Source organism: Postia placenta (genome assembly GCF_002117355.1).
Source record: "Postia placenta MAD-698-R-SB12 unplaced genomic scaffold POSPLAscaffold_11, whole genome shotgun sequence".
NCBI classification, from domain to species: domain Eukaryota; kingdom Fungi; phylum Basidiomycota; class Agaricomycetes; order Polyporales; family Adustoporiaceae; genus Rhodonia; species Rhodonia placenta.
In genome coordinates this window covers 115,906-136,440 of record NW_020169842.1, presented here as the reverse complement: position 1 = coordinate 136,440, position 20,535 = coordinate 115,906, and the positions used below count along the sequence as shown (strand labels likewise).

Below are 20,535 nucleotides of genomic sequence, written 5' to 3'. Positions count from 1 at the left end.
ACTTTAAGAAGGACAACCTCTATTGTATTGCGATGACGAACAACAGGTCCTTCTAAAGCATACCCATGGAAACAAGTGGCCTCCCCTATCCCCATTCCTCTCTTGTTCCCGCCTCAGGCGCCTGAAGCTGGTTCTCTGATGAGGCTCGTGCGCAAACCTTCTGTCACTCGACATTTCATCATATATACAATCAGGAGCTGACAGAGCAATCGGCGGATAATCATTCTGAATCGTGGCAGACGATTTACTTCAAATATACTGAGCACGAGATTCTTGCGGAAATTCGTGGCCAGTCTTTTTTCTGCGTCCTAACATGACCCAGATCGACGTTCTGTCATGCGCTACGAATGTATGTCGTTGTTGGTGCTCTCGATGTTGACCCTAATATGTGACATAGACTTGTGTATCCAGTGAATTTGAACGGTACAATAGGCGGCTCTACCTATATCAGGAGTTTGTTATTGACAACATGAAGGAGCGTGACATACGAGCGTCGTTTTATAATGCCTGTGCGGGGGTTCCCGTGCGTGATATTATTGTTTCAATTGCTCTCAGTTTGACGACTTCGCATTAACGAAGACAACCGATGGCTCCAAACATGAAAGCCTACTAACGAATCCCAGAGGAATAAACGGCGGCCTCTATCCACGCCTTGCGGCGTCGCGAGGCTGTGCCACTCAAGGACTCTGATTTCCCGTCCTTGCGGCTGCGCTCAGTTGTAAGCGTCAGTAGTATGGGGCAGCATCGGCGAGGTCAGAATATACAGACGGCTAGCTGCCCCGCATATTGAGAGCTGAGCCCAGAGTGGTGACAGTCAGTCGAGAAAGCTAGAAATGGGTTGCTGTTTTTTCGAAGGGAGTAGACGATGAGCTAGCACTGGTGTCTGTGACATTGCAATAAATGCTTACGGGTTAATAGCTCTCCACACGCTGTATCTCTATACAGCTTGGATGTATAATTGACAACACATAACCCGAACACTCGGGAAATGCTCATAAACCCGAAGGGGGCGCGGTCAGGATGGCGCTGGCGTGGAGGTGTTGCATCGGCAGATCCATACCGGGATTGCAAGCCACAATTACTTGCCAAATTGCGAAGACGGACAACGGCACGGCGTTTCAGGCTTCAAGGTGCTGGTGTCGCAACGATCGCTGGTGGACACAATATGATGGCGGCGTGCGCTGTTAGTCGCCTGAGAAATTGCCCACTCGCTGCAAGTAAAGCTGTCGGAAAAACGGATGAGGGTCCAAGAGCACAAGAGCAGAAGGCGGGCGGGAAACAAACTAGCTCGTCGTTGGCGGACATGACGCCAGCGGCTCTTCCTTCCCCGGTCGTGACGGTCTACAATGACGCCCACGCCTCTTCTCACGTTGCCTCCCACAGTCAACATTTGCCCGTACCTCTATCTTACGCGGCCATTGGCTCTGGGATATCGGTACACGCTACACTAAGCACAGACAACAATTGTACAGTCACGCAACGACCAACCCATCACGAATCATACTCCCTAGACGAGCTTGGTGACCTCCTGGATGGCGACAGCGTTCGTCTCACTATCGCCCGCATTGTACCGGTCGATCTACTCCGCTTTCATGCCTTCTCTCATGTCATACTCTTTGATCGTACAGGAGGGCGACGTAATGCCCTGCACTTGCGCCAGTCGGAGGACTACTTGAGAACAGGCGTGCAATTGTGGGTCCGTGCTATCTCGCGCATACCCTGGTGGGCAAGCAGCTCTGGAGATACAGAGGGTCCAGGACGACCTGGTGGGTTCCTAAGGTTAGTAATCTACCTTGATACGACATTTCCCAATACAACGTACTGATACTGCACGCCATTCTTCCTACAGTAGCTGGAGACCTCACGGTCCCAACGATTGCCCTCGTGCCGCCTGTCTTTCACAATCTGGACACACTTCACGGCCGCCTTCTTGAGAAGCCCGGAAGTTCAAACGTCGCACGTGTTGCTCACTTCGATTGTCTTCACCTTGCCCTCGTCCTGTAGTTTGACGAGCTCCGAGTCTGCGACATGTGTGGAGAGCGGCTGGAGGAGCAAGCTGTCGGGGTCCAAATTTCGGAGATGTTGCTGAAGGTACGTCTCTACCTGCGTTGCGATGCTATTATACGATTTGTGTGGAAGCGGACTATGTGGTCATAGCCGCCTAATGATGTCAATCGATGGCAGTCAAGGAACCATAGCTAGCTTGAGTACATACGATCGTAGAATGTCCACTTGGTCTGGATGAAGAGGTCCTCTCGCCGGATCGCGTGTTCTTTTCTAAGTATGCGGAGTGCTACAAACGTGAGCCATCTCAGGTCGTACTGCCATTCTCTTTCACTCATACTGCCAATACCTAGGCCGATCTGCGAATACTTAAGTCAGCAACACGGATAGCGGTGTTAGCAGCATACCGGCGCTGATGGTACAAGATACATTGAGGACAGGCGTCACAACCAAGTCCTCTCCTGCTTTCACCCATCGGTTACTCTTGGTCTGGATACATCTCTTATATCTCGGACGGACATACCACGCGATATAAGAGATCTTTTTGCATCCCGTCGTAGTTCGAGGGTTCGATCGATGCAGTGAGTACGTATAGGAAACAGCCCCAGTTGCGTCCGGAAGCATCCCATGATGTCCTAATGAGATGACACCTGTCAGTTTACGGGATTCCGGAGGTCAAGCTCACGGCTGCAGATGCCACTGCTCCTTAAGTACGCGCCACAGTGAGGCTTCAAGTTCTGCGACAGCGACACGTCAATAATAGAGAAGCTACGCGGTTTCTGCAATGTCTGACGGTCAGCATCCAGCTGAATTACCCTACGATGGCAGGGGACCTCATACCGTAAATGTAAATTGCCGACACCTCCTTTCTATTGGAGGTCCGTGAGTAATCGGGATTCGGGATGGTATGATCTCTTGCGTTATTCCTCCTGTATTCGGCATTGGACGTCACGGCACGTAGTGTGAGCCAACAAGCATTACCATACATCAACTGTCCGTCATAATTTTAGTACAAATAATGATGCATTCGCGTTGAGGTGATTGTTTTTGGCGTGCGGGGAACTATCTTTAACACTGCTCCGGCGCTTGAATGTTTGTGTTTGTTTGTACTGTATAGGTCCGTATCGATCAATGATCTGATTTTCGTGACAAAGGAGCTACTACTCATGCGTCACAAAAGCGTTGTCACCTCATCTTTTGGTTTTGTGTGATCTCCTCCCCTGTATGTTCGGCGCCGGGTTGGACCATGCTGTGTTTGCTCGAGCCTGCCCGCCTCAACTCACGGTCTCAAATGCGCACTTAACGTCTTGTATCGTTTCTACATGCCCTGGGAAGGCCTCACCTCGCGTGCTCTCGTGCTATCAGCGACCGCCCATTCAAGTCGATGCTATGAAAATAACATATATCCAAGTTGGATGGCTAGCATCCGGACTCGTCTCCCAGGAATATTATACACGGTCATTGTGATCTCTCAGTATCAAAAAGTCTGAAGATGACGTTGTCCGGAGCATTGTCGAGTAAGCGTATCGTGAAGACGATTATGAGGTTCTCACAAGAACCGAGATACATCAGGTGCGTGATGTGATCTATTGTCTTGTGAAGTCTAGCCTTATGATCATGCAATGGTGGACATACTGAGGTACACCATGCTCGTGAATGCTAATGATCAATATCGGTATCATAGAGTCCATCGCCATCGCAATGCGCAACGATACTGCTAGCGGTGTCTGGCACGATGACGGATGCAGTCTCGCGGACAGGTTCGTTGATGGTCAACATGCTGCAGTTTCCGGCATTCAGCCGAGCTTGTTCTATGATGTCGATACTGAAAATGACATCGTCTGACGAAACGGTTATCAAATATCATGCTGAGACTCCACCGATATCCTACGCGCAGGTTGTTTCATCCGGGGCTCAGAAGTATTTACTTGTAGGGCCATCGGGTAAATAGAGTCTCCGCAGAGGAAAATTCGCTTATTTCCCACAGGGCTACGCTCCTGGCTTGCTGCGAAGATGTCTAGACACAAACCTGTATGTACAGCCTCGTTAGACACCATGCCATGCCTCGTACCCGCGTGTCTTTATACAGCATCTTAGCCTCTTTCCTATATCTGTGAATGTATATTATCTCTAGCAGGGCGCCGAGGACTCCGTCAGCATATATGAATTGCCGCAATGCTTCTCAAAGTATGTGATGCTAGCGCGTTCCTAATATGGTGTGACTGGCAGGAGTGGAGAGTGTTGACGAGACGAGAGCGAGAGTTGTGGAACGCTGTTGAGGGCGAGCTTCGAAGGCGCTACCGTAGAATACAAAGGCTGCGACGACACCGGAGAGCAGGCGACAGGCCCGGGGGAGACTGCTCAGGCCGAGGGAGAGGTGAAGATTTTGTGGAAGGTAGACAGTGTCTGTACGGAGAATAGAAAGAAGACGTGTCGCATAGGACGGTAGTATGTCCACATGATTCAATGTCGCCATGACTGAAGCTGTCTCAGACAAATGGGCTCATAGGGGCTGACCGAGAAGTGACCATGTCGCTAGAGCCCCCGCTACAAGTAGGTCAGCATCCATGTATGGAAGCATTTCTAGTACAACAATATTCCTGTGGATAGAAGTGAGACAACTTGAGCATGAGCTTGTTCGCAAGGGTCATAGTCTAGGCGCTAGCAGGCCCCGACGGCGGTGCGCCATCCTTCCATATATGGCAAGCGTCGGCAAGCGGTATGCCCGCCTAGCTCAATCGGATAGAGCGTCAGACTCTTACGAGCACGGACGAAAGTCCTCAGGCGGAATCTGAAGGCTGCGAGTTCGACCCTCGCGGTGGGCTACAGGACTTTTTTGCGGTCCACATGCAATCATGTCAAATTTTGGGGGCGGATCAATTATGAATCATCGTACACGCGGAACCGATGCAAGATTCAAGCGCCCTGAGCTCTGGCCTATGACCTAGTTTTCAGCAAATCCTCATGCACTAGTGCGGGTGTGATCGCGATCTGTCAAGTTGATTCCTCGCCTTCAACGTCCTTTGATATTCTACAAAACACATGCACGCCATTATTATAGTGTTACGCCTAACGAGAGTGGGCCACTGAGTTGTAACGTATATCCAGAATTCCTCTCCCCAGTGTGTGATATTTCATCAACACGCTTCTATTTGTGAGTAACAGCAGGTTTATTATGCAATAAATGGACGTGCACGAATCCTCTCTCCGAAGACCCAGAGCACCGATGGAATAGGGAGAGCGACGATGATAATGAACGCGAGGAGGCTCGTGCCCCTTAGAGACGATGCATCAGCACAGAGACAAAAACGACAAGTCGAGTGCGCTCACCATCCATATCCGAGTTTCTCGTATAGCTTCGTGCCGAATATGGTGAATATGGCGCCGAATGTGCAGCGCAAGACAATAATGGCTGCGAGGGCGGACGCGGCGTACTGCTGGAAGGAATCCACTAGGTAGGTTTGGATACTGATCTGTGTCGTACAGAGGATGTCAGGGGGAACGGAGAACAAGCGGGAGAAAATATGGCGTACGTAAGTTATCATCATGCCGAACGCGAAGACGCATGCGCCGATCAGGGGCACCAGCCAATACACCTGCGCTTCTGCCGCCCATCCATACATGAAGAGCCCACCGGGTACAATAAGCATGCCCAACTAGGACGCCGTGAGCTGTGGGTGGTACGAAGGCGCAGTCGGTGACTGACCTGCATGGCGGGCATGCGGAACTCAGGCTTCTGCGTGCCATATCTCTTGCACAGCGCGCGATACGTCCGGTTCAACGTGAATAGGCAGAACACGATCGACAGATAGCACCCGGAACCTGTACACCGTAGCATGCATCAGCACGCGCTATAGATTCTGCAGTGAATCAACGAATGCGCACCTGCTCCCAGATACGCGAGACCATCGTTGCCGTTCTTCCATCCGTACGTGAACAGGCCATAGAGAGGGAAGGGGCCGAAAAGCAGCGGGATAGTGATGATGTGCAGGTACAGAATGCCGTAGATAACAGACATGTACACGCTCATCGTCGTGACGATGGGCGCGGTGAACAGCATGCGGAGCGGGCGGGTGATGCTGCGGGCGAAGCCGATGGTGGTGGGCGCGGACCGCTTCCCTTGCAGGCGAGCAAGGAGATAAGGAGCGTACGTCTCCCGAAGGAAGAAAAAGGACGCCGTAGTAGTTACTCCTCCCCTGAAGAAATGTGTCAGCGCAGTTCAGAGGCGGAATACGAATGCTGTTCGTACGCAATGGCCATGATCCACATCTGCCAGCGCCAGCCGATATGGTTGGAGATGTATCCGCCGATGAGGCCTCCAATTGCTGGACCAAACGTGGGCCCGAACCCGTACACTGCTTGAGCGCCCCCTCGTTCTTCACGCTTGAACATATCTCCGATAGTTCCTCCGCCAAGGGACGGCCCAGCACTGGTGATTTGAATGGTGAGCACGAAGTCGCCTGCACTGCAACTTGCATGTGGGCTACCCACCTTCCTGCCAAGCCCCCGAGGAAGCGCAGGACGACCAGACCGGCCATATTATGCACGAGCGCACAACCGACGTTCAGGAGAGAGAATATCCCAAAGAAAGTAACATAAATAACCCTCCGCCCAAACATCTCACTCAGCGGCGCGAGGAAGAGCGGGCCAAGGCCGAGGCCGAATAGGAACATCGCCACGGGGAGCGCAGACACGTATGAGTTCGTGACGTGCATCTCCTCGTCGATCTGCAGCGCGCTGACCGCGAGCAGGCTGCTGCATATCGGCGTGATCATGGCCTGCGAGGCGATGATGCCCAGGTTGAGCCACTTGCGGCCCTTCGGCCAGTTGAGCGGGTTCAGCTCGGGCGGGAGCTCGAGCAGCGCGCTCACGTCCTGGCTGATGCGCCATGCGAGGTCGTCGTGCTCCGCGGGCTCCTTCTCCTGAAAGGCGGTGCGCATGGTGACGCAGGTCGCCGTGGGCGTGGGCGGGTCGCTCTTGTCCGAGAGGCCGTCTTCTAAGCTCATGGTGACGGGTTTGAGCTAGATGCGAAGGGCTGAAGGCTCAGGGGTATCTGTGCGGGAGCCTGGGCTGTTGGGCTGATGCTGTGGTTTGGCGCGAGCGCAAGATATGTGCGAAGAATGCATCCAGGGCAGTCATGTTCGCTGACTGGCCACTGCCTTTCCCTCCCGAATATCACGGCGTAAATTGACTGCACGAGCGGGTGCAACTGATTGACAGCGTCCCCAAGCCACAGGTGTTCCCCAGTCAAACAGGCTTCTCTATTTCTATTGCACCAGCGTCCGTGTCAAATAGAGGTACGTCGGGATGATTTCGGGCGAGACGCTGTATCATGTTAAGAGCGCCGGAAGTCTACGTCAAGGTGGTCGTCGAGCCTAAATGACAAAGACACTCTAACCAATATAAGTGCCTCGCCAGGATCGACAACAGAGAAGTATCCATTGGTCCCTGACACCTGCCACGAGGCAGAGTCCAAATAGCATTGGCTCCGCGATGTGACGGTCTGCAGGCGTGCGGAGAGCACATAGCGGTACAACAATATGCAGGTTCACACCATGAAAATGTGCCGCTACCCCAACGAGCTGGAAGTGTGGATCTGGAAGAGAAGGAAGAATGCGTGGGGACACGTCGCAACCCGACTGAGCAGATCGATTCCCCAAAAGCATCTTGAAACGAAAGCCGCGGTACCGGATAGCTTCTTATCTCGTGTTCACGCGACTGCGCAAAAGATGCAGCGAGACAACGAATATGGCGACAAGGATGGTCCATATCCATATTTCAGATACAGCGGTATACGCTAGAACGACGGTTGAGAAAAGGCTGCGCATTGGTGACCACATGTTCAGACGCCGAACCTATAGATAGAGAATAGTGGGGATGATACTGCTTGTATTCGTTCACTTGCTTTTCTCCGAAGACCTGGAGCTCAACCGACAGACGCCAACAAGACGCCAACGTATGATAATCACGACATACCGGCTGCAATCTTCAGTAACAAGCTCAAGCTCATTTCGTGCGGCATCCGGTAAATACACGATAGTGTCACTCCCGTGGCATGTGGAAACCATGTTACTGCATGGGTAAAGCGCAAGAGGTGCGCTTGTTTAGAATCATTCCTCCACTAGCTCGTTGTTGACGCTGCTGGCTGTTGGGGGTGCGATTTGGGAAAGCAGAACAAATGCCGGATTTCATGTGCTAATGAAGGATTTCACGAGGGCTTGTGCGGTGCTCGTAGGAGTAGCGAGTAGGAACCCGTCGACAGCTGTCACTGAAGATCGGGCAAGGTGATCGGTCCCTTCCCAAATTGGTAGTTTGTGGTTTGTTCATTCCTCAGTCTGCTTGCAGCAGTCTCGCGCCGGTTTTCCTCCGTGCCTCTCTCTAGGTCCTAATCTATTCTAAGGCATATCCCACTGAGTGATATCAAATCAGACACCAATACGCTACGCTATATTCAGAGAGGCCCCCTGAGCTTATGAGGACAGGCTCACAGACTAGAGTTTGAGTCAAATTGACCCCGAGCCATGGCGATGATCCGATGTCTTCCATATCTCTCTGTGGATGCGCGCCACTTGCACTCATCGGCCATACGCTGTCGGCTATCAAGAATGTACTCACTCGCATATCTCCCAGAGACTACACCGGCTCCATCGTGGATGGTGTCGCGACTTTTGCGGACAGAGGCTCTTCGGCAGGTGAGCTTCGCATCCAATCTGCAGCATGTGACGCCTCGGGATCCCCACGCCGCTGCGCGTGTAGCTCATTGGGGATGCTGTCCCCTATGTGATCGGACTTGATACGCGCCAATTCGGGCATTTCATGCGCGTCATGCTGCTCATTGACAGCTGAGATCGCATCTTGATACTCTTCTTGGGAAATGAAGCCATATCGGAGGCAATATCGTTTCTGACATTAGCTTTATCGCCACTTGGGCGGGTTACGCCTGTGGCTGGACGCTCAGTCGGCTGACGACCGTGATTTGCTTTATTCAGGCCCCAGTGACAATCTGGGGAACATTCCTCGCTCCAGGCGATAAAAAAAACTTGTGAATCGGACATGATGCATGGATTGACAAAACTTTCTAGGAGCTCAAAGGGGAAGAATCCGCTCCAGAAGCTGCCAGAGAGCGGCCAAGTCGGAGGCAAATTCCATCCTCGCACTCGGCCCTCTGTGGAATGATGCCTTGGGGCGTCGACCCAGCGGTCGAATGTAGTGTGCGAAAGAGCTTCAGTGGCAATCGCTCCCCAGAGCTTCGTTGGCAGCCATCCTTGAGAAGCGCCGTGCGGTCCAGATGATCTCGTTGCCCCTACATATAAGAGAACGGCATCATCTCCCGGATCTCCCATTCGCTGACAGAGCTTTCATCGGTCCTCTCTTGCACCATGGCGACAACTTCGGGGCACATCACAAGTCAACCCGTCGTAAGTTCATTCGATACCTGACAAGTATCCCGCGACTCACAGTTGGACATGACGTAGCGTACCATCTTCGAAGCCATCGAGGCTCGCCTACCCTCCCGCCTCGAGCTTTTCTCCAGATTAGCAAAACAATATTCCGATGTCACCCTACACAATATGACCGTCGGCCAGGTCCTAGGGGGCATGCGCGGCCTTCCCTGCGTTCTCTGGGAAGTATCAGGAACAGAAAAAGCAGGCATCCGCTACCACGGAAAGTCGCTCAAGGAGTTGCTTGAGATCCTTCCTAGATGGCGCGGCTCCGAACAGATATCGCCCGAGGCAATGATCTGGTACCTCTACACTGGGACGGTCCCTACGCGAACAGAACTCGAGGTGTTCGCCGCCGACCTCGCACGTCGCGCGGAACCCCCTGTGGAGGTCGAGGAGTTCTGCGACAGCCTCTCGCCCGACATCGCCTCCGCGACGCAGCTCATGATGTGCCTCAGCGTGTGGGGGAATCACTCCAAGTTCTCCGCGGCGCTTGTGCAGGGCGCGCCGCGCGCCGAGCTCTGGCGACACGCGCTCGAGGACGCGCTCGACAGCCATTCATGCACGTCCGTAATCTCTGCGCGCATATACGCAAACAAATACCGCGATGGCCGCGATCGCACGACTCCGCTGAACCCCCAGGGCGACATTGCGGAAAACTTCGCGATCCGCATGGGCCGCGCCGGCGACCACGACTTCACGGAGCTCATCCGTATGTATTGGTCGCTGCACATGGACCACGGCGCGAACGTCTCCGCGCACACCATGCGTGAGTGTTTCTCTTTGGCGCGCCTCCCGCCTGGCGCGTGGCGCGCCCGAACCTTAGCTAGCGCTGACTATTCCGCTTTGGTGGCACAGGGCTCAGCAGCTCGGCGTGGACGGACCCATACCTCACGCTAGCCTCTGGGCTTATCGCCGGCACGGGCATCCTGCACGCAGGCGCCATCTCGCAGGCGCTGCGCTACAACCAGGCGATGGCGGCGGCCCTCGGGCCCGAGCCGTCCGCGCAGGCGGTCGAGGCGTACATCTGCCGGACGCTTGAGAAGGGGCTCGTCGTGCCGGGCTACGGGCACGCGCTGCTGCGCGACGTCGACCCGCGGCTCGAGCCGATCACGCGCTTCATCAACTCGCGCCCCGTACCCGCGTCCGCGTCGGGCGAGCAGGGCCACATGCTGAGGCTCATCGGGCGCAACAGCACCATCGTGCCCGAGATCCTGCGCCGGCGCGTCCCGCGCATGAAGAGCACGGCGCCGAACGTCGACTCGCTGAGCGGCTGCTTGATGTACGCGCACGGGCTCGAGATCGACTTCATCCTCCTCGTCATGGGCTGCAGCCGCGGCATGGGATTTATGACCCAATATGTGTGGGACAGAGGTGCGTTATGCGCTCATCGTTATGGATAGCGTCGTCTTATTCATGATGCGCTCAGCTCTCGGCTTGGCCATCGAGCGACCTCTGAGCATCACGATGGACCAGATCATGGCGAAAATGTAACGGTCGAGGTCGAGGTCATGTTTTTTACTTGTCTATTTTTCATTTATCCGCGGGAAGATATATATACTCCTGTAATATGCGCAGAACGTATCTCGTATAACCTAGACGTCTTCTGTACAATGACGGCCGGCTACATAGAAAAGCCTGATAGCACACGTTGAAACTTGAAGGCGAGGAATCAACTTGACAGATCACGACCACACCCGCACTAGTGTATGAGGATCTGCTAAAATCTAGGACATAGACCAGAGCTCAGGATGCTTGAATCGGTTCTGCATGTACGATGATCTATAGTTCATCCGCCCTTGAAATTTGACATGATTGCATATGATATTGCAAAAAAGTCCTGTAGCCCACCGCGAGGGTCGAACTCGCAGCCTTCAGATTCCGGCCTAACGACTTTGATCGTATAAGAGTCTGACGCTCTATCCGATTGAGCTAGGCGGGCATACCACTTGCCGACGCTTGCTATATATGGACTGATGGCGCACCGTCATCGGGGCCTGTTAGCGTTTATGCACGCGCGGACTGAGGCTTTCGTCATCAACAAGGCTCTGTTTCACTATATGCACAGAGTATTGCTATACTGCACGTACTTCCATCTATGGATGCCTAAAGATGGCACTAGCGACGTGGTCGCCTTCACTTCGCTTGTCATTGTAGTGTTCTAACCACGGACTATCGGAGTGCTCGAATATTTATAGCCGTTTTCGAGAATCCGCTGGTCGGTAATTCTTCCAGAATCAGTGTAATTCGAGCGAACAAACATGCACTACGAAATGACTGCTGTGCTGCTGGTATTGCCAGGCAAGAAACATCCATGTAGCACTCTGGATGTCCGATACTCAAAGCGATTGACGACTGTATGGCACAGAAATGACCAGTGAATCGTCTCCGAGTTTCAATTTGCTACTCCTCTCTTCGTTATCTGTCTACCAATCTAATGCCCAACGTCGCAGGTCGTCCGTAACATCGTCGACCTGTGCGTCCAGCTGGTTGTCCACCTCGCTGGTGGTTGGTAGGCGGGCATCCCGGCTCGCACCCCTCGATTCAACGTTCTCCTCATCGACCTCCGAAGTGCATAAAACGATGACGGAATCGTTCTCCCAATCGCTGTCTTCGGTATCACCAGCCGGTTCCGGAGGCACCCACGGGAGCATGTCGTCGTTCAGCGGCCAGCCGTGTTCTCTGTGTGCTGCCTGCATCGCACCCAAAAATGCCTCGTGAGTCAGAGGGATTCTTTCTCTCTCCCTGTGCGACAAATTTTGGTTGCACATCCTCGTGAGCTTGTGCAGAAGGTGGGTAAGTGGCGTGTTGCCACGAATTGAAACAGGGGAACCCTCGTTCAGCCAACTCCTTTTCGCGGCTCGGCACTGTATTAGGTCCCCAGGTGTGAAGAGGAGTCCGCAGGCTCGATTCCCTTGTGGGTGGTCATGGTCCGTATGTCTCAAAATGATCCATACCAGGAGCCAATAGGTTGATTCGAGGTCATGGTGGGCCTCATATTCAACATCGCCATTTATGATGTCGAGATAATCGGCGGGCATGAAGGGTATCGGCTCCTGTAATATCCAACACGGAATGATGAGACTGGAAAAAGGCGAGAGTACGTATGCTCCCACCGTATCGTCTCCCACATTTTCATCGGCAATGTACAGCCCTTCAGTGTTCCTCATGTTGTGTATTACTGCCGAAGGAGAGTATCATTGTGTGTGCGTTTCATAACACGAAAGGGGATGCTCACGGTGTAATATGCCACAGGTCGCAGGCGAAGTGGGAACATGCTGTTGTGGATGATGGGATAAGAAGAGTATCAAGTGATCGTGGCGGGTTTGTGCTATTTAAGGCGCGAGATACAAGACCGTTCCCAAATCGGACAACAAAGGTGTTTCGAAACGGCGAATGCCGTGTGCAAGGTCACGATGAATCGACACAGACCAGTGAGCAGCGATCCACTCATATTCTCATTGGCCGTCAAGCTAGTCTTAATGGTACTGAAAAGGCAGAGGCGAACCCCTAGCCATTTTCGCAGGTACAAAGTACAAATTAGAAACGCAGCAGCGGCAAATCCGCAAAATACATCAAGCAAAATGGTACAGATACAAGAGTTATGAAATACGGAACAGCAGAGATGAAGGTGATGATGATGGTAAGCAAGCAACGACAGAACAGAAGCAGCGCAAAGGAAGACATACGTCGACAGCAATATGTATGGGAGATCGAGTGAGCTTGGGGCATGCTCGCTCTTGTACCGCCTCGAAGGAGGCTGTCCGTCGATGCAAGACCACTTACTTCTAGCGCTCATATTCCTAGGCAACGGAGGCTTTTAAACCGGTAGCTGGATAGCATTGTCTGCAAGCGCACCGCTAGCTGTTTGCAACGGAGGGCCCATGTTTCCCGCGACATTGGTATTGAGACCTTTATTCAGGGACAGGCGCGGGGGCGGGATGCGTGGCCTCATGCCACTCGCACAACGACATCTTGTCCGACTTCCGCCCCTTCTATCAATCTCACTCCCGGCCGTTTTCTCTATCTCTTCACGGTCTTCTGTGCATCCGCAACCTGCTCTTGCATATGACTTCCGTTGTGGATTCCACTCGCAGTGCCCGTCATAGTCGCTGAGGTGGCATTACTTGACGCTAGATCCGGCTTCCCCTGGTCGTACTTGAATGACATAGACGGCTCCCATGGTAGCGCAGGGTCGGTTTCTTGGCAATGGCCTTAGCTTTCTTGTGAAGGTGAGTTGCCCTGTCGCTCATACAGGAAGAAGTAGAAGCTGATATGTAGGAGATACTGTAATAGCTGCCGGAGCTCGAGATGGAAGCAAAAGTGGCGGAAGAGAGAGGAAAGTATGTGATGTTTTAGGAATCAAAAGCAACTAGGTATCCGAGCAGAACCGCGGCCTCATAAGCACTGCGTGGAGTGCAGATGCGGTAGGACGAGCGTGCGTCACAAGCTAAGGCCTGCTTGCCTCTATGGCGCAGGCTCAGGGAGCGTAGGGCTGGGCATCAACGACTGTGGCGTACGCGCGCTTACGCACCACTCTTCGTATTAGCCGCATCTCTCTCCCCTTCATCAAGATATACAGAGCGCATTTTTCGCAGCATCCTGTTACCAGAGAGTCTAAATACACAGCTCGCTGAACATCATATCTTGGGTCCCTCGAAGTACGCTTAACTTTGGCAGACTGCTTCCACATCGAGTCCCCCACATCAGTTTTCTGCTAGGGATATTAGATTCGCCATTACACTAATGTCTGAGGTCTCCGAGGCAAATGAAGACGCCCCAGGGCCGATTTTGTAAACGCCCTTGGTACGTCTTCGACTCTTGCCTTGGTGCCACTTGCCGCTAACACGTCATCAGAATGGTCTGTCCTGCTTAATACAAAACGTCTCATCTGAGCATCAGATAAGCCTCGCCAACAACTTGTGCAGATAGAAGCCTCAAGTTACCGTTCACGATGTGCGACCAGGAACGACACAAGACGAGGCCCGGCACCATATCCTCATCTCAAGGGAGCCAAGCGTGACCCGGATAGCGCGCGTGGCCTCCTCGTCGTCCGTTACAGCCTATCCGCCGTCATGGTCGGAGCCCACGGCAACAAGGCCCGCGTCTTCCGATCCGACCACTCCGCGAGTCTGCTGCGGTCGTCTTGCAGTCCTTCAAGTATATCAATCCAGCCCAACTTCTCCGAGAATCTTTGTAGCGCCTCGCACACCCTGTATCTGTCGAATGCAGGGTTGTCGGAAACGACCCACAGTGCAGACGGCCACAACGGATGACCGGGCGTGTGTTGAGGACATGGCTGCCACCGACGAGAACTGGAAGGCCTGCCGTCGGATCACTAGTGGTCGATGGACCGGCTGATTGTAAGACATACCTGCATCGCGTGATGTGTAGCAACTATGTTACGAGACCGCAGCGCAGGGCACGCCACTAGATAGCCTTGTTCGCTGCGACAGGATACACAGCTAGGAATTCCATTCGGTCTGCAAGAGGCTGGGACCTGGCTCAGTGGGTGTCACTCGCAGCAGAGAGTGCTCTGTTGGAGTGATACCGACTGCACAAAGCCTCTAGACAGCGTCCTCACCTTGTCTCGTACCCAGCTGCACCCCAGCATCGCTGATGGGGTGCGGGATGAAACCTACTGGGTACGACAAGTCTGCCCCAAGCATCTAACACCCATTGGAAGTCCCAGGAGTGTTGAGTGATGGGCTACATCTATTATTGCATCGAAGCAGAATACTGATGGTCAGGCGTCGCGCTCATTGAGGAGTGTCGTTGATGTCTAGCCTGTAAGATCAATGTGGATGGGGATGCGTCATGAAAGCAGTTGACTAAATTCGGGAAGGTGACGCTTGTGCTTCTGAATCAAACGTCGAACCGAGGTGCCCGATTTCCGAGCGGTTCACGCTCTGCATGATGCCGATTGTCTCTTTCCATTCAGATGGAAACCTCGAGTCGCGCTGTGCAACCTCGCGGTCAATCGCTGCGACACGTCCGCTGCGAGGGATGATGTGGCGCCGGCTATCCTTACTTATTCACAGGGATGGAACACCGCGCTGCCATTGTGCCATTGTTATCATGTTTTTCCTAGCCCGATGACGCTCGCCTGCGTGCGTGGGTGTTGTCAGGCACCCACCTCAGCCCGCTGCCTTTGTCGATCGTCTATCAAGTTGTAGTCTCCCTATGGAAGGGTTCGCGCGCAGCATGAGCGAGTGCATCATGTCGTTTGTCTCTCTCCTGCAGCGCGTGCCGGCAGAGCGCGCGGCCGCAGCTCACTGTCGCGAGCGTGTCAACGGGGAACTCACGACCAAAGGGTTGCCGTTTGCGACGATGTTAATACGGAGGGCTGACGCGTAGACGCGGCTGGCAAGGAACGGCCGATGACTCAAAACATAACTCTAACCGGGAAGTGATCGGTGTTATGCCATTGGCTGAAGCAGTGATGGGACCTCTGAATTGCATGGATTTGGCCGCAGTCGCTGGACCATTTCGCCTGTTCTTATCTTCATGTGGAACTCCTATAATAATGTTCACCATAAAGCAGGGGGTGGTCGCCCATCTCTTGTCTTTCGCTGCAGCACAGCCTGAGCAGCTTTCTCCTTGCGGTACGTCCGTGCACCGAATGATAACATTGGCGTCCGTAACAAACCCTCCTCACCCGAGCAGACGATTTGCATCTTCCACCCGGCGCGTCAATCTCGCCATCAAGGCTGCTCATCTTGTCCTACATCATTAGTGTTCCCGCATTCCCCGCACATCGTCTCCGAGCTTCGTTTCGTCAACATGGCATGCGTTGATTGCGTCTCTGGAAACGTCCACACCGGCACCCCCGTTGGCGAGGAGATCACCCTCGCAGGCCTCTCGACATACGCAACAGGAGACCCCAACTCCCAGCGCATCGTCGTCTTCGGCATAGACGTATTCGGCTGGCGCTTCGTCAACACCCGGCTGCTCGCAGATGAGTATGCCACCCGCGGCTTCCGCGTCTACATTCCGGACCTCTTTGACGGTACGTCTCTTTCCACCCATCCCACCTGTCCCCGCTAACAGGCACCCGCTCAGGCTACGAGCACCCTCAGTGGACGCTGAACGCCGCGGCGGAGGACAACCCGTCGTTCTTCCTCAAGCTCCTCAAGCCGCTCATCTTGCTAACCGTCGTGCCCTTCGTCCTGCGCAACAGCAAGAGCGCGCAGTCCGCCAAGATTGGCGGGCTCCTCGCGCACCTCCGCGCCGCCGCGCCGCCCGCCGCGAAGGTCGGCTTCATCGGGTACTGCTGGGGCGGGCGCTACGCGCTCACGATGAACGCGCAGTTCGACGCGACGGTCGCCGCGCACCCGTCGCTCGTCGCGTTCCCCGCAGAGCTCGACGGCATCAGCAGGCCCGTCATGTTCCTGCTCGGGGAGCACGACCACGGCTTCGACGGCGCGCGCGGCCGCGAGACGGAGAAGATCCTGAAGGCGAGGGGCCTGCCCGCGGTGGAGGTGCGTGTGTATGACGGCGTGAACCACGGCTGGACGATCCGGTGTAATATGGACGACCCGAAGCAGAGGGAGGCGCGGGACGATGCGAAGGAGCGCGCGATCGGGTGGTTCGAGAAGTATCTGGGGGTCGAGTCCGAGTCCGAGTCCTAGGCTGTTTTGTTGAATATCTGACATGAGTCCATACCCGCGCATATACCTCTATTCTCTGTCCGTCATGAAAGGCAATGCGATCTGCAGAAATCATCACTGAATGAGTAAAAGAGGGTGTCTGCCCAAATTGTTAGAATCACTGAGGTACAGCCCAATCTGTTCCAATATGCATCAAGCACACAACCTGTAGGCGCCGCGGTACACGCAGACCATGCGTTCAGCCACGCCAGAAAGCGCCATCTTTTCTGTGCCGCTCTCGGGTTGCTCAAGCACGTCGTAGAATTCATTCTCTGTGTGGCGTGCGCCAATTGCCTCCATGCATCCTGGACGATGTACGTCTTTTTGCCCTCATCGCTCATTTTGAAAGCCTCCCACACGATGATAGAACGCGGGAACAGCCGTAGATTGACGAAGATGCGGCAGGACGTGAGGATTTGGCGATGATGGGTTGTCCTGTATATCTCGCTTGTCGGTGGCCACGCCGTCACTGCAGCTATGGTAAGACCAGATACGATGAGGCTACCAGGAGATGGGTCGGCGAAGCATCATGGGGAGGAGAGAACGCATGGTACAATATCGAGAGCGTTCACGCGCACGCCTCAACCAGGCAGGACTCCCGGTCGCCCGAGCCGAAAGCGGAGGATTACAGACGCTTGGCAAGTCTCGTCATATCCGACTCCGGGTCGACCTCAACAAAGAACAATGTGCACAGAGTGTTGTTACCCACCGAGAAAAAAAGGGGTAGCGGTGCTCACTATCACGCCCACTTGTCCGGAACAGCCGATGGGTACATTATATTATTACAGCCTATTAGTGTCCTTTCAATCCAGATACAACAAGGGACCACTCCGCAGGCACCGAGATCACACCAACCTTCATGATAGCATAGCTCGCTGGCCCAGCCAGAACTGATGCAAGGTGGGCCCCGATGCTGCCCAAAGACATGTTTCCATAGGACTTTCCGTCACCTGGAGAGCCCTTATGGGATTATCAAAGGTTTTGCCGAACAGCGAGGAGGTCGCGGCCGACTCGATGTCTCGCGGTGACGGCGGGGAAGGCACAATCTCATCACCGGAATGTAAAGACCACCCTCTGAGCTTGCAATCATCGCCCGCAGCGAAGACGTAGTTTTCCGATGGATCGACGGCAATGCCCTGACAATGCACTTGTCGATCAGCAGTCGCCGTGATACATGCAGCACCCGTACCAATTCAATGGTATATGAGTTGATGTGCCCGTTTAACCGCATGAGCGGCGTCGTACTGCGCAGAAAACGTAAATCGTGCGTCTCCAGCTATCCGGATTTAATGTCAGGGGGCGAGACGCAAGGCAAGCAGCGGCATACGCACATCCCCACGGATAGTGCTGACTAGCAGCTGCCACTCCTGGACGACGCTGAGATGTGTGATTGAGCTCCTCGTTGGCTCGAATCTGCTCTGCAGCAGCTCCTGACGGTCATTTGTGTCCAGTCTCGTGTCAAAGCGGCTGATGGAGCCATTGCGTGCGCCCATATACACCAAATTCTGTGGCAGATGCCTTAACTCTGAAGCAAAATAATGACGGCGGACCCATCAAAGCTTACGACTTACGTCGCGTCGCTGAATTGCAAACACATCGCTTCCCGTCTGTAGAACTTGGAAACCCCGTCCTGTCTCGATGTCCGGCAACAGAATGCCTCGTTTCGCGGCACCTGTGGCGATCGTCAGAAAAGGCAGGATATAATGGCCCGGAAGTCGTACCAAGTACTAGACTGCGATCTTGCAGATGAGCGGTCCAAACATCATGGCAAACTCTCTCCGGGAGGCTAAGGATCGTCCATGTTCTGGCACTCGAGATGAGCAGAGCGGCGGCAACATATAATATCAAGTACGCACTCTGTTGGAAGTGCTTCACGTACAACAATCTTGCATGGTGTTCCAAAGGACGTAGCACTGATATTAGTCAGCTTTTTTCTGGTTTGATCCATGACTTCGCTTACACATGTCGCGTCCCCCATGAAGATACGGACGATATCTGTGGGAAGGGATAACACCAATCGGTTTATGCAGAATCCAGATGCGGAAAGAACGTAAACATACCTTCGACGTTACATTGAGCTCCGCTGCATTATGGTCACCGTTCCGAGTCAAGGAAGATAGCCATCCTTGAGCATCTCCCGCCATTACGGAATACTCATGCTCAGGGCTAGTATTGACCTTTGAATAGACCAGAGGTATGTTAACTTCCTCGTATGCGCATTCTACTGTTCTCGAAGCCATACATTGACCCAGAAAGCCGTCAAAGGTGCCGTCCCAACTACATGTTGGCACCCGCGCGAGGTCAGTGAGAATCCCGCTATTTGCATCTCACTTGGATAATCAGGCTTCCGCCCCAGGTGCGAAAATAGCGCATTACTTACTGCAGTACTCTACTCCTCCGCGAACTCCCCAGCGACGTCCGCACCGTCTCCGCTGCGTTCCACGTCGGATGTCCGTATCGTTCCGCGTACAGCCGCCTACGCTTCGGTAAGGGTCCTTCATCTAGAGGGGCCTGCAGTGGAAGACGGTGGCCCGCATGCTCGGGGTGGACCCCGGGTAGGACACGCCCGGGCAGTGTCTTCGGTTTTGATGTGAGCGGGAAGTAGCGCTTCTTCTCCTCGTCCCAGTACAGCCCAGGAAGATCTCTTGGCATAATTCAATTGGGAATAGTGCGAGTGTGTCAGTACGGAATATTTTGTTCTGCAGTCAGTTAGCTGTTTGTGAGAGAACGTAATACTTTAGACCGGCGCTCGACCTGAATATGTATTAGGCGCCTGTGTCTCAGTCGCGCTGCATCACGTGGTGGAAGAGTCGGGGCGGGACCGGCCCGCTCTCAAGCGCCCCGGTGCTCCCACGCTATCGGAGCACCCTCAATCTCCTCGACTGAGGCTCTGGATCTTGTCTCTTTTTCCCCACTTGTCCCGGACTATTCTGCAATGTCGCTGTAGTGGCGGACAAAGAATGTCGCCTGAAATAGCTGTTTTTGCTGGGAATCGTATCGTATTTCGGACTGCATCCGCGCTGATTCTGGTTTCAGGAGCTTGTCTGACATGGCTCATGAAAACAGCAACTAAATCCTCCTGCGAAAACTGCTTGTTGCCCGTGCGCCTGTCAGACGTCCAGCGTCCAGCGATTTGTCTCTCGCCCCGGCGCTATGCAAGGAACACACGGAATACCCCAATACATTCTCAGCCTCGCGCCTGCTCGTCATGCATGACGCTGCCGTGAAGCTGCTGTCAGAGTAGCTTAAGCTCTGGTCTATCGGAACCCGAGTTTTGGTGCTCACAAACGCATGACGAGTACCTACTCAGTCCGCATGAAGTTCTGTCTATAGCGGTCTGCTTACGGATGCGGCTTCTAGCGTGCTTTTGTATGAAGAACCTCGACATTCATGTCCGTCGCGCTCTCCGTGAGAACGAGGTACGTGCTATTCCCCTTGCG

At 53.9% G+C, this 20,535-nt stretch overlaps 8 protein-coding genes and 2 non-coding genes across 10 annotated transcripts; 5 read left to right on the top strand and 5 right to left on the bottom strand.

The window, feature by feature from the left end:
* Positions 1-313: 313 nt before the first annotated feature.
* POSPLADRAFT_1048162 (hypothetical protein) lies at positions 314-4,799 on the top strand (the record flags this gene model as incomplete). Its single annotated transcript, XM_024479452.1, has 14 exons — positions 314-349; positions 398-523; positions 668-718; positions 1,053-1,138; positions 1,189-1,471; positions 1,517-1,520; positions 1,629-1,696; positions 2,005-2,095; positions 2,883-2,886; positions 3,122-3,211; positions 3,561-3,576; positions 3,689-3,764; positions 4,254-4,452; positions 4,592-4,799. 14 exons carry the CDS (start codon positions 314-316, stop codon positions 4,797-4,799), a joined length of 1,338 nt encoding a protein of 445 aa, XP_024336458.1.
* Positions 4,728-4,829, top strand: POSPLADRAFT_t112. Its single transcript has one exon. It is a non-coding gene; the product is annotated as a tRNA-Lys (tRNA).
* A 348-nt stretch (positions 4,830-5,177) lies between these two features.
* Positions 5,178-7,010, bottom strand: POSPLADRAFT_1048161 (hypothetical protein; the record flags this gene model as incomplete). The annotated part of the gene is made up of 8 exons (XM_024479451.1): positions 5,178-5,280; positions 5,335-5,477; positions 5,538-5,660; positions 5,711-5,826; positions 5,890-6,200; positions 6,254-6,433; positions 6,496-6,845; positions 6,876-7,010. The coding sequence occupies 8 exons, from the start codon at positions 7,008-7,010 to the stop codon at positions 5,178-5,180; spliced, it is 1,461 nt and encodes a 486-aa protein (XP_024336457.1).
* A 270-nt stretch (positions 7,011-7,280) lies between these two features.
* Positions 7,281-7,964, top strand: POSPLADRAFT_1040726 (hypothetical protein; the record flags this gene model as incomplete). The annotated part of the gene is made up of 2 exons (XM_024477793.1): positions 7,281-7,801; positions 7,860-7,964. Coding segments are annotated over exons 1-2 (263 nt in total), but the record flags the coding sequence as incomplete, so codon positions are not given.
* Positions 7,965-9,383: 1,419 nt separating this feature from the next.
* On the top strand, positions 9,384-10,940 carry POSPLADRAFT_1058962 (hypothetical protein; the record flags this gene model as incomplete). Its single annotated transcript, XM_024481105.1, has 4 exons — positions 9,384-9,422; positions 9,480-10,215; positions 10,305-10,820; positions 10,876-10,940. 4 exons carry the CDS (start codon positions 9,384-9,386, stop codon positions 10,938-10,940), a joined length of 1,356 nt encoding a protein of 451 aa, XP_024336455.1.
* Positions 10,941-11,290: 350 nt separating this feature from the next.
* On the bottom strand, positions 11,291-11,388 carry POSPLADRAFT_t104. The gene has a single exon. It is a non-coding gene; the product is annotated as a tRNA-Lys (tRNA).
* Positions 11,389-11,872: 484 nt separating this feature from the next.
* Positions 11,873-12,725, bottom strand: POSPLADRAFT_1070831 (hypothetical protein; the record flags this gene model as incomplete). The annotated part of the gene is made up of 3 exons (XM_024482413.1): positions 12,685-12,725; positions 12,563-12,627; positions 11,873-12,502 (listed from the first exon to the last, which is right to left on the bottom strand). The coding sequence occupies exons 2-3, from the start codon at positions 12,614-12,616 to the stop codon at positions 11,873-11,875; spliced, it is 684 nt and encodes a 227-aa protein (XP_024336454.1). The 5' UTR covers positions 12,617-12,627; positions 12,685-12,725.
* Positions 12,726-13,535: 810 nt separating this feature from the next.
* On the bottom strand, positions 13,536-14,343 carry POSPLADRAFT_1040725 (hypothetical protein). The gene is made up of 4 exons (XM_024477792.1): positions 14,299-14,343; positions 13,869-14,252; positions 13,743-13,789; positions 13,536-13,678 (listed from the first exon to the last, which is right to left on the bottom strand). Exon 2 carries the CDS (start codon positions 14,137-14,139, stop codon positions 13,927-13,929), a length of 213 nt encoding a protein of 70 aa, XP_024336453.1. The 5' UTR covers positions 14,140-14,252; positions 14,299-14,343; the 3' UTR covers positions 13,536-13,678; positions 13,743-13,789; positions 13,869-13,926.
* Positions 14,344-16,229: 1,886 nt separating this feature from the next.
* On the top strand, positions 16,230-17,077 carry POSPLADRAFT_1048156 (hypothetical protein; the record flags this gene model as incomplete). The annotated part of the gene is made up of 2 exons (XM_024479450.1): positions 16,230-16,455; positions 16,509-17,077. 2 exons carry the CDS (start codon positions 16,230-16,232, stop codon positions 17,075-17,077), a joined length of 795 nt encoding a protein of 264 aa, XP_024336452.1.
* Positions 17,078-17,952: 875 nt separating this feature from the next.
* Positions 17,953-19,747, bottom strand: POSPLADRAFT_1149019 (hypothetical protein; the record flags this gene model as incomplete). The annotated part of the gene is made up of 8 exons (XM_024486249.1): positions 17,953-18,231; positions 18,285-18,371; positions 18,427-18,600; positions 18,667-18,767; positions 18,952-18,980; positions 19,056-19,090; positions 19,156-19,411; positions 19,476-19,747. The coding sequence occupies 8 exons, from the start codon at positions 19,745-19,747 to the stop codon at positions 17,953-17,955; spliced, it is 1,233 nt and encodes a 410-aa protein (XP_024336451.1).
* Positions 19,748-20,535: the final 788 nt, after the last annotated feature.

Excerpts from the sequence above, each read along its gene's own strand:
- POSPLADRAFT_1040725 (XM_024477792.1), bottom strand. The coding sequence starts at position 14,139 with ATGTGGAAGCAGTCTGCCAAAGTTAAGCGTACTTCGAGGGACCCAAGA.